The 12,714-nt window shown below is 30.2% G+C and overlaps 1 protein-coding gene and 1 long non-coding RNA gene across 2 annotated transcripts; both read right to left on the minus strand.

Annotated features, from left to right (window-relative positions):
- Nucleotides 1-688: 688 nt before the first annotated feature.
- Nucleotides 689-8,904, minus strand: LOC146999320 (uncharacterized). Its single transcript, XM_085819407.1, has 4 exons — nucleotides 8,788-8,904; nucleotides 7,808-7,979; nucleotides 2,137-2,885; nucleotides 689-1,975 (listed from the first exon to the last, which is right to left on the minus strand). Exons 1-4 carry the CDS (start codon nucleotides 8,902-8,904, stop codon nucleotides 944-946), a joined length of 2,070 nt encoding a protein of 689 aa, XP_085675533.1. The 3' UTR covers nucleotides 689-943.
- Nucleotides 5,226-6,863, minus strand: LOC146999321 (uncharacterized). Its single transcript, XR_015042572.1, has 3 exons — nucleotides 6,532-6,863; nucleotides 6,120-6,188; nucleotides 5,226-5,990 (listed from the first exon to the last, which is right to left on the minus strand). It is a non-coding gene; the product is annotated as an uncharacterized LOC146999321 (long non-coding RNA).
- Nucleotides 8,905-12,714: the final 3,810 nt, after the last annotated feature.

The raw sequence follows: 12,714 nt of genomic DNA on the forward strand, positions 1-12,714 counted from the left end.
AACTAATATAATATAATTAATTGTCATTTATATGCAAGATGTCTGAATAAATGCAAAAAACCATCTGAATAAATCTTAGCCAACACTATTCAGATAGTATTCTTGTTTTCAAGGTATATCATTTTTATTTTGTTCTTTTTCCATTAAAGGAGCTAACCTAAGAGACTTATTTCATTTATATATATCTCATTGATATATTATAAATATAGCTTAAACATGTTTGATGTGCATATTCAAAGGGGGTGGGAAGTAAGCCTTGAGTCAAAATCTGTTTTAAAGCAATAAGTAGATAAATAAAATACACTGGTTCTATTAGAATGTCAAAAAATACTGTTATGTATTCTATAAACAAATCCAAATTATCACATCATACTACATAACGCTGGTACAAAAGAAGAAATGTCGGATTAGGAACATACTCTATTTATTTGGTAACAAAGAAGAGTAAAACATATGCAACATCACATTATGAAAAATCCTGCAAGCCATTACAATACTATAAGACATTGATTAGTAAGGTAAACATCAGTTGATCATTCTTTCACAACAGCAATAAATGTTTCATTCAAAATTCCTAATAACATGCCAAAACAGATTCACAATTGATGCCTCATTTAAGGTCACACAAAAGTAAATCCGATTTAGCTGACTATGAGATCTTCTATTGTAGAGGACTTTGTAAGGAGAACTGGCTTGTATTCACATTACACATGGGGAAAAACCACAAAAAAAAAAAAAAAAAAAAAAAACCAACCATGCAGCCAGCCTGTTCGGAAATAGAACAGAAGATGGAACTCCCAGCATTAAGTAACTTTAACCATTCAGCTGTTGGTGGGCCTAATTATTATTCGAAGAGACAAGCAGCAATTTTTCAGTGACAACTACTCTACTTTTTTACAGACAGAACTAAACAGCAAAAACTTCTTAAACTCTTGATTAGATTCTAATTTACTTTCTTCCTTTTAAAAGCAGGAGATGCAAAACTTTGCCGCTGCTGCCTTTTATTTTGAAGAAGCTTCTTGAGACCAATTCCACGGGCAGTCAAATAATATTTTATTATCTTTGTTTTGATATTGCAACAGGAGGGAATATTTACCTCGCCTGCTTTCTTACAAATCATATTAACAAATTCCACATCCATAGTTACATTTCCATGTATTATTTCGTCTCGAAAATTTTGAATTATTTTTTCACACAGAAGGCACAATTTAAAAATTTCTAGAGAAGGACATTTAAGCCCACCTAAATTTGCAAAATTAATTATGTATTGCTTATTTTCATCAATGGAAGGAGTATTTTGCTCACAAACTAAGAGAAACTGTGAGCATGAATTACAAGCATTTTTCAAAACAGAATTTATTGCAGCTCCTGCAATATAACAGACGTTATTTTCCTCACTAAGGGTGAGATTCTGTAGAGATGCATCAGAAACTTCTGGTATGGTAACAGGCTCTAAAGCTTTTTTCTCCTTCAGAAATTCAAATTCATCTTTCGCATAGTTTAATAAATAAATATCTGAATCAGCAGCATAACTGGAGTTCTTAATGTCAGATATAAACTGTGATAAACAGATAAGCTTTAATGCTTTCAGAGCTTGCAAAGCACTTGGCCTCAAACCAGCTTTTCTGCGTATCTGAGAAAATACATTTTCTAGAGCATCTTGTGTCAATCTGCTCGTCAAAATAAACTGAAAAACATTCAGAAAACATGCCTCTGCTAACTGTATGGCTGATAAAGTAGAGAGAATCAAACCAGTATGTAATGGTTTCCACCCTTTACCAATTTCTATAAGCTGTATAACATTAATAAATTCAAAAAGTAACTCAATTTTTTTGCTTTTATTTGTCACAGAAATTGAGTTCTTTCTACATCTAGAGGATAGCATTTGAAACCACTGACATATAAATCTTATCCACCATGCTGTTGTAAGAGCATTAGGGCTTATCTCTTTTAAAGCTACTGCCTTCTCCAATCCCACAGCTGTTTTAATTAAAAAAACTCACAGCAGAAGCAACATTCATTTTATCAAAATGTGAGGGGAAGAGGTCTTCTTTACTGAGATGATGCATAGTTCTCAAACCACAATTTTGGTTTGTTTCAGTAAACCAGATATCTTTTAATAAATCCTGCAGATACATGCAAAATAACGAATTTTTCTTTACTGCAAACATAACTGGGCAGTTTTATACTATGATTAAGAGTTGCAGACCAGAGATTTTTTAAAAGATGTGGCACATCTGCAAATACATAAATAATTTTGCCCTTAATTTCAGTAGTGAAATTATTTCTTTGGTTTCGAGAAACAGATATTCCCAAAGAATTCCACAGGCTTCTATTTACTGCTGCCATATCGCTAACAATACCAACAACATTAAATCCAACAGAATTGACAGCTTCGATAACATAGACAACAAGTTGTTTGAGCTGGCATCCTGTTACCTGTCCAGTTATCTCATGGGCAACCACTTGCTTCCATTTCAGCTTCAGACCTCTTAGTAAAATAACTAAATAGTGATTTCCTGCATCCTTTTGATTTCCTAATGTACATTTACCAATAAATTTACGTTTTGAAATATCAAAATCAGGATTGCCAGAAATCTCCATTTCATCCAATGATAAAATACAGTCTTTATCACTAGTATTCATTTTTTCTCCTTTAATTTTCAAAAGTTCAATCATGTCACTGATGACTCCAAAATTCATTTCAAGACCTTGAAGTCTTTTATTTAAAGTGCTGTATGAAGGCACAGGAAAACCTATTCTGTGCAAGTAATTATAACCATGCTTGCCCAAGGCAAATCTAACTTTGAGGCCTTTTATTATTCCCTCGTTAGACCATTTTGCAATGCTTCTACGAGGAATTTCCAACATTGCTATTTGTTCATCTGAAAGAAATGTTTTCACTCCTTTCAGCAATTCCTCATGCTGTACTTGGAGGTCATGAAGTTGAATTTCAGTGCTATGCCATTTTTTTAAAACATTAATTTCTTTTTTTTTTTTTTTTTGGTTGCTGTAAGTTCTTTCAGTAATATTTTGTTCTGGCATTGCAGAAGCGAGATCAATTCAGTCTGCTTTTTTATAAAATTCTTTAAAAGAACATCCTGGAATAAAGAAAATATCTATATGAATAATCATCAAAGAAGGGGGGAACACAACAAACAAAAAAGATCTGAAAGGTTTCAGATTTTAAATTACACCCAAAGGGGCTTTTTTTAACATTTTGTGTTTTACCTTTATTTATTAAATATCAAGTTTTTCGCACTTAAACTATAAAATTCAGTTCAACAGCAATATTGCAAGATAATTTTAAAATGAGCATATCTTCAGAATTCCCGATTCATTGTCTCACGCGCTGGAGATAAAAGTGTCTTTTCTGTAAAACATTGCCATTGCTCGCTTTGAAATCCTCAAGTTTGTTAATCAAAAATTTGTTAAAGTTTTACAACATATAAAATCTATATTAAAACAAATTCCGAATTTCAAATTCGGACTTCCAGATGTCCATATTCACAGTAGAATTAAGTCATTCAAAATTTGATGGCTCTAGGTACCGTTGTTATATCAGAATGCGAAAACATACATGCATTTATGCAGATTCTTCACTATATAATTTCTTTAAATATAGTACAGGGTGATAATATTTGGTGGCAATAATTTCAAAAGTGATGCAACCGTTTATAGTGTTTCAATACAAAACGAAAACAATAATCCTTCAGGGACAAAGCCCCTTTGGATTAAATGCCAAACTTAAACAGATAATAAATCCACAAAATAAAAATGAAACTTCCAGGTCTCTTTCCCTATACTGTGGTGGGTTTTTAAATTTGACTTTATTGTTTTCAGCATTTTCTAGATTATTTTTGTTTTATTTTCTAATATTTAAAATTTATTTCACTTAAAAATAGATTTTTAACATTTATTTACAGCTTTTCAAGGGATCGATTATCTCCTGTAACAGCTTTAATATCGTTATTAATCTCTCATGCATTTGAAATAGATAAATAATAAATAATGTACAGATTACTGGCAATATTGAAATGCAGGCTCAAGAGCTGCATGCATTTTCTCGCACGAAGCATGTAATTATTTTTTTTTTAAAATAAGTTTATAGAATGTTTTCTCTTCTTGTTTGTATGTCACCATTTTTTTTTAGTGTTAAATAAAAGTTATTGCTGTGTTCCATCATTGGAGTTGCTTCATTTCGCCAAAGAAGTATCACAGTCTTAATTATTTTGGAGGCACCGACCGAGATCGAATAATCGTGCATATTTTTATTTCATTAGTTCATCACTGAACATAATATTAGTGATACCAGATTATTACTTTCTGTTAATATAGAATTGCTTTATTTTATTAGTTCATCACTGAATGCAATATTAGCGATACCAGGTTATTACTTCCTGTTGATATTGAATTGCCTTATTTTATTAGTTCATCACTGAACGTAATATTAGTGATACCAGATTATTACTTCCTGTTGATATTAAATTGCCTTATTTTATTAGTTCATCACTGAACGTAACTTCCTGTTGATATTGAATTGTCTTATTTTATTAGTTCATCATTGAACATAATATTAGTGATACCAGGTTATTACTTCCTGTTAATATTGAATTGCCTTATTTTATTAGTTCATCACTGAACGTAATTAGTGATATCAGGTTATTACTTCCTGTTAACACTGAACTGCCTTATTTTATTAGTTTATCACTTGAATGTAAACTTAGTGATACCATTTTAATGCCGTTTCTACTAGAGCTCAAAGGAAAAGAAAAATAGCTGAAGAGCAGATCTTGGAACCGATGAAGGAAGAAAATAAAGCATCTAGAGATGTATTTGAAGAAAAAGTTAAATCACCAGAATTAAACGTGGAAGATGTTCACGAAAATTTGAAAAATGATAAAGAAATTAATATTGAGAATCATTTTGCAATGCAGCGTTATCATCATCTTTCGGCTTTTGATTTAATATCAAAGCCGATACTAATACACGAAGAAAACAATTGTCGAAAGCAAATGACAAATGAATATTATCCGAAAGGCACACATGAACTGAGGAAAGGTTTTGCTGTGAATTATAGCCAAGGAACTGGTCCACCATGGAAGAGATCTAGGTGCTGTCAAGAAAAAAAAAAAAAAGACTAATTTGAACACTGTCCATTTTCTTCTTATTTAAATGTGGTGTAAAAATATTTGTTTAAAACTTAAAATTTTCGGTCTGAAAATTTGGAAATTTATAAGAGAAATTACCTTTTCTCTTTAAACATTTGAGCAAGCCGAGCTTATTAAACTGTCAAATTTTACAGAACTTTCCCTTCGGAAAAAGTCTCTCCGTTGGGGGAGAGGTTGTAACAGCTTTAATATCGTTATTAATCTCTCGTGCATTTGAAATAGATAAAATAGATAAATAATAAATAATGTACAGATTACTGGCAATATTGAAATGCAGGCTCGAGAGCTGCATGCATTTTCTCGCACGAAGCATGTAATTATATTTTTTTTTTAAATAAGTTTATAGAATATGTTTTCTCTTCTTGTTTGTATGTCGCCTTTTTTTTTTTTTTTTTTTTTTTTTTTTTTTTTTTTTAGTGTTAAATAAAAGTTATTGCTGTGTTCCATCATTGGAGTTGCTTCATTTCGCCAAAGAAGTATTACACTCCATAATCATGAGCAATTTAATAACACAAATTATCAACCTATATCACAGCCTTCACAAATGCTGATGAAATTAATTAAAATTAATTACAATTTGGTTGCAAGATGAGACTAAAGGTTGTTTTTGCAAACAAAACTGAAATTTACATAGAGAATTTGCAACTATTGATGAAATTAATTACATTCCTTTTACCAAAAGATTACTTTATAGAACATTTTAAATGTATATAAGGAAGCAATTTAATTATACATTAGTTATCAACTTACATCAGAGCCTTCACAAATAGATGGTATTTTATTGCAAAATGAGGCTAAAGGCTGTTCTTGCAAACAAACCTGAAATGTACACAAAGAATTTGTAAATGCTGATGAAATTAATTACATTCCTTTTACCCCCCCCAAAAAAGTTTATAGAAACGTTTTGTATAAGCAAGCAATTTAATAATACACTAATTATCTACTTACATGAGATCCTTCACAAATAGATGGCATTTTATCACAAGATGAAGTTGAAGCTTGTTCTTGCAAACAAACCTGAAATATATATATATAAGAAATTTAGAAATACAGATAATATAAACTACATTCATTTTAAGAAATAATTATTTTACATAACATTTTATAATTCATAAATAGATAATAAATTGTTAACACTCAAAATTCAAAAATAATTCCATAGCACAACAGCCAGATATAGTACAGCTGTTTAGGAACCATAAGACAAACAATTTCATATTTCAGAAATCGTATAAAAATTCATCAATATATGTAAAACATATGACATTTAATAGCTGCTCAAATGATCACATAGCATAGATTCTTTACTAGCAGCTGTTATTTAATCAGAAAGTAATGCTAAATGTTGTTGCAAACACACCTGAGATGTACTGTAATGTACACATTTGCAACCACTGGTGAAATGAAACAAAGTGCATGATTATGAAGATGGAAACATTTAAAGAAACATAGTACAGTTTACGAATAGATGTTAAAAAACTATTGAAATTTTTTAGAAGTGCAAAATGGCAATTTACATCAAATACTTCGGCAGCAAAATTTATTTCTCCAAAATATGAAGCTGAAGGTTGTTGCAAATGAATCTAAAAGAAATTATAATATATGAAATATGTGGAAGTGAAAGAAATTATAAACTCTGATCGGATAAAAATATATACAAATAATCATTACCATTTTAAAAGTAACTTTCAACTTATAAAAAAGCATAAATACATTGGACTGTTCATAGCATTCATACTTCTTAAACATAAGTAAATATTACGTTAACAGATTTTTAAATTTTAGAAACAGTGTTAATACTTTTTACAAAAAGTTTATAATACTAAATATTTAATAACTGTTCAAATGAAGACTTATAACAGATGGTTCAGCAAGAGAAATCGCTTCAGTTGATAAAGGTAAACTGTGCAGCAAGCCACCCTGAAGATGCAAAAATTATGAAACACATATAAGTAAGGATACCTGAAAATGCTGATAAATAAAATATACTTAATGTAATTTTAATAATAAATAATCCTAATAAGTTTTGTAAATCTTTAAACAAAAAATAACAACATTCAGACAAGACATATAAGACATTAAAATATACATTTAAATCAATGTATTATAACTATATTATTGTATTACTCAAGATTAAAGTTATTAATTTCAATATTATTTCTTTTACTTATACATATTTCTCTCTATCTGGAATACATATTTCTCTCTATTTATCTGGAATTTAAAATTAAGCAAAAAAGCAACTTTAGTTTAATACAAATTTTGATTTAAACTCTTTTCACTTTGAAGGCAATCAGATACAGGTTTCTTTCTTTTAGGAGCAAATTTGAAGAAACCAGACCCATGTATGACTGTCCTTGAAAAACTACAAAAACTTTATCCAAAAACTACATCAAATTGAGGTTTTATGCCTAATTTTCAATATATGATTATAATAACAAAGTACATACTTAATTATATATATAACAACAGCAAAATTTTAATTTTTTAATCTAATCTTAGGGACTGTAATTACAGCTTTATCACATAATGCCTTAATTTCAGTATTTTGATTCTTTTATAAAGCAACTTAGTTCATTTTTAATAAAAACATATTTTTTTATGAAAACTATAAAAATAAAAAACACATACATTACAAAAATTGGATGTAACTGAACGGTGCTTTGGTAAACCAATGCCTTTTAGACGCTGTGGGGTCAACAGTTGTGGGGGATTAGGCACATTAAAAAGAGTTGGCACAGCATTGGGCTTGAGTTTTTTATGCCCATCTTGCCTAGAGCATTCAAATTGATTTTCTTCAAAATGTACCTGCATATTTAACACAAGCATGTATGAAATTTAACATTAAAATCAAAAGCACTAGTATTTAATTACAGTTACATATATTATATTAATTTAAGAATGTAATTTTCTGATAAATTTAATTTTTTTATGAAAATAAAACAAAATTTTTAAAAAGTAATCATGTTTGTAAAACTACTTAAAACATATTTCCTGCTCACACACTGAAAATAAATTTAAAGGACCTATAGTTAAAAATACATTAAGATTTACTACTACAATAAAGGATAATAATGGGATCAAAACGATTCATCGAATATTTAAATTAATATTTAACTTCTTAAAAATGTCTAAAAATACAGAATATATTTACCTTACTATAAAGAAAAAACAAAATCATTTATTATTTGGATCATACCATCCAGTTTTTAACGTTGGCGCCAAATATCCGGTTTGGCGACAATACATCAGAATCAAAACATAGAATGCTACTTTAAATCACCAATCGTACAGTAAAATTAAAGAAAAAGGCACATCACATTTCTAACTGAGCACAAAGTTTACATGAAATGTAAGATACAAATTTTACAAACGGTATAAACTTTTCACGATAACAAAAGAAACAACATGAAACAACGATATTTTACTGCACAAACACATACACATTCCGCAGTTGATTTTGTACTTATAAAATCAGTTGATCGTCAATAAGTGACAGTTAAATGAAAATACATATTTTAAAGTACCAAGAAGAGTAATTTTTCTAACATTCTATGGAAAAATACGAAGCTGAACTTACCTCACAAAGATACGCTCCTGGGCCCGGGATCCATTGATCTCGACGAGAATTAACTATCCATTTTCTTCGTCTTTCTTCATTTCTAGGGAAACGAAATATCCTAAAGTTATTTTGAGACTGATTCGAACAATTTGGTGCAGCACAACCACCCATATTTCTGAAAATTAGGTCGGAATCGATCCACAAATATGTCAACAAATCAGTGCAAATCCAATAGCGATTACCAACAAGTTAGCTTCAAAATGGATGATGATTCAGCTCCCCTTTATAGTAGCCTTAGCTGGGGCCAGGCGCTTGTTTGAGGTTTGGGGTGTAGATGCTTGTCTTTGGCTAGACCTTCGGTTCACTGAGTCGGGCAGAAAGACCTAGCAAGTACTGAAGACAAAAAGACATTTTGTTTATATTGTTTGTCTGTCTCGTGTTTATGAAAAATGTTTTGGAGAGCGAGTTACGTCCTGCATCTATATGAAGTTTTATAAGGAAAATTTGTTGAATTTCTAAAATCTGGTGTATTATAAAATTTATATAATAAATGTTTAATGTACTTTTGTGGAAAAAGATATGTAGCGTTTCAACACCCGTTTGCGACAACTGCTGTACTCGATATGCATACGTACTTCACAGAATGTATAATCATAAAGATGAAAAATCTCAGGTTGTTAAATTTTTCTGTTAGTTCTCTTATTTAAAATTTTAATTAAAACATTAAGTATAAATCTGAATTTTCGTTTTTTTCTAAATTTTACAACTTGCTAAGTCGTGTACTTTCTTGCGGGGAATATCAAGGGAAATTAATATATATTAAAATTTTTTGTCCAGAGACCTTTCATTTGTGTATTTTTGTTATGATAACAAGGCACAGAAATAATTTAATTCACATCAGGGAGGGAACAAGCTGCCACTGATGTACCAGAATACAAGCTTCTTACTTCAAGGACTGTTTTAGATTGAGGTATTGTATACAGTTCGTCAGAATCAAGAATGTATTCCCATAAACAAAACAAACTATATGTGTTAGATATATAGTATGTGTTCTATTAACTTAAAATAATGTGTGCTGATAAGGATAAGAAATCTCATAGATGTGATATATGTGAGAGATTATATACATCTGCAGGTGGCTTAAAAAGTCATATATTGCGTATCCATGCATATGACAAATATGTATGTGATATATGTTGCAAATCATTTGCATATAAATGTAATATTAAGGCACATATGAGTACACATGCACATGAGAAGCCATATAAATGTGTTGTGTGTGATAAGTCATTTGCAGTAAAATATCTATTAATTAATCACATGCATAAGCACACCAATCCAAAACCATATACATGTGTTATATGTCGTATGTCATATGCATCTAATGCTAATATAAAAATGCACATGCGTACCCACACTGGTGAGAAGCCTTATGTATGTGATACATGTGGGAAATCATTTTCAGTGAAAGGAAATTTAACAAAACATATAAGTATCCATACAGGTATGAAACCATATGCATGCAATTTATGTTTTAAGTCATTTATCCGCAGAGATGTTTTACGGAAACATATGCGTGTTCACACTGGTGAAAAGCTGTATATATGCGAGGTATGTAACAAGGCATTTACATGGGAAAGCTGCATGAAAAAACATCTGCTTATTCACACAAAGGTGAAAGCATATGATTGTGACATGTGCAGCAAGTCATTTGCACAGAAACAGTACTTAGTTAACCATAAACGACATAACCACACAAAGGAAAAATTACATGTATGTAAAATATGTGCAAAATCATTTTCACATTTCTCTAGCTTAAACAGGCATATTATGTGTTTACATACGGATAAAATGCCATACAAATGTGATATGTGTCACAAAGCATTTAATCTGAAACACAGCTTAAAGTCACATATGCGTGTGCACACTGATAGAAAAACACATCAGTGTGGTATATGTTACAAATTTCTTAAACCAGGCTCTATTAAGTCACATATGCATGCACATAATCGCACAGGTGAGAAATTACACAGGTGTGATGTCTGTAACAGTTCTTTTGGAACCCTCTGCAGCTTAAAAAGACACATGCGTATTCATACAGGAGAAAAGCCGTATGAGTGTGATGTTTGTGGTATGTCATTTACATATAACACAGATATAAAGAAACATTTGTGCATTAAAGGTGAGAAACATATATGATATTGGCTGCAAATCAAAGTTGCTTTGATTGACCACACTATTATATGTTGATTTATATAAATAAGCAAATATGTGTATAGGTATCGAAATGTATAGAAGAGATAATAATCAATCTATTGTAAATTCATTTTAAGAAACAGTACTCTAAAAAATTCTGAATAAAATGTATACAGCTTATAATTTACTGTTACGTTTCATGCGATTTTTCTATGCTTTGATTTTTGGTATAATTTGGATATATAAGATAATTTTCACAAGTGTGAAGTAATTTCAGTGAACAAGTGTTCATTAAAATAGCATTTGAAGTATGTAATGAATTGTATGAGTAATGTAACTATTACTGGAAAACTTCTCATTAAATATTGTTTTAAGCTATGTAAATTTTTGCACACTGCTTTTCTTTTGCATTTGTTCTTATTTATTTTGTTTTGTGCTTTTTTACAGCAGTTTTGCAGTGCATTTTAGTGCATTTCTTTCTATTTACTTTGTGCTTTTTTTTACAGTAATTTTATTTTAATACACACATATATATGTGTGTGTGTGTTCTTATATTGTGGGTTTTATATAATTATTAGTTTGTATCTGCTTACAGCTTCTGCATAAGCACTTTATTGTGTTATATAATTATAACACAATAAAGTCTTTATTGTTATATAACTATAATTATAATAAGTTATAAGTGTTTATTGTGTTATATAACTGTAATTTTAAGGGAAAATAATGCTACACATAAGATTGATTGCAAGAATACAATTTTGTACATAGGATAGATAATCAAGCATTTTACAAATGATTCCATTTTCAAAAATGCGTAATGAGAAGTTACTTAAGATATATATAAGGTATAAATAAGATGTTTTGGCCTGGTTTGGGGCTATGCATTCTTGGACACATTGTTAAATCTTAGCAAAGACTGCCTGAATCATAGCCTGTGATATTAGGTGTTATACACTGTTCATGTAATAACACAGTTCATTTTGTTTTCAGAAGAAAGGTATTGGTAAAAGTATATTTTAGGGTACCCTCTGGCGATATTTGGCAGTACGTGGATACCGAATTTGTGCAAGTCTTTGACTTGTTATTTTGGCTTTTAGTTTAAGCCAAAATAACAAGATAAAGAATTGTACAAACTTGGTACCCATGTACGCATCGACCTATTTTCACTTGAAAAAAATCCCAGAATTGCACAAAAATGGCATTGCGAACTCCCTTGACTTTATCCATGTACACATCGACCTATTTTCACTTTAAAAAAAAATTCAGAGAATTGCACAAACTAGGCTTTGCGTGCTCCCTTGAGTTTGTCTATGTACACCAATATATTTTCACTTAAAAAGTCAAAGGAGCACCCAATTCTACTGTAGAAAAAAACAAAAAATACATAATCTCAATAAACTACATTTTAAACTAAACAATAAAATAACATAAAAAAGGATTATGCATTAACATTATGCATTTAACCTTCTGGGCGGCCAGGGTTTTCGCTAAGAAAGCGCAAATTTCCCAAAACTACTATGAGAACAAATTATTTTATTGATTTTAATGTAAAAACTCTACTGGTATTTCATACCTGGATTTGTTTTCTTTTGATATATTGCCTTAATTTCATTGACATATTTTAATATGCATGTATATATACGTTCTTACAGGTATCACAATAAATATTCTAGGCCGTATGTATACGGCCTTGCCACTTAGAGGGTTAAGCATTACACAAAGCAAATATCCACTTACCTCTGCGGCACAAAAAATTCCTTAACAGCATCCAAAAACTTCCTAAAA

The sequence above is a fragment of the Stegodyphus dumicola genome, chromosome 1, assembly GCF_044657685.1.
Source record: "Stegodyphus dumicola isolate Sdum_Otavi_A_Nest chromosome 1, ASM4465768v1".
Lineage (NCBI taxonomy): Eukaryota > Metazoa > Arthropoda > Arachnida > Araneae > Eresidae > Stegodyphus > Stegodyphus dumicola.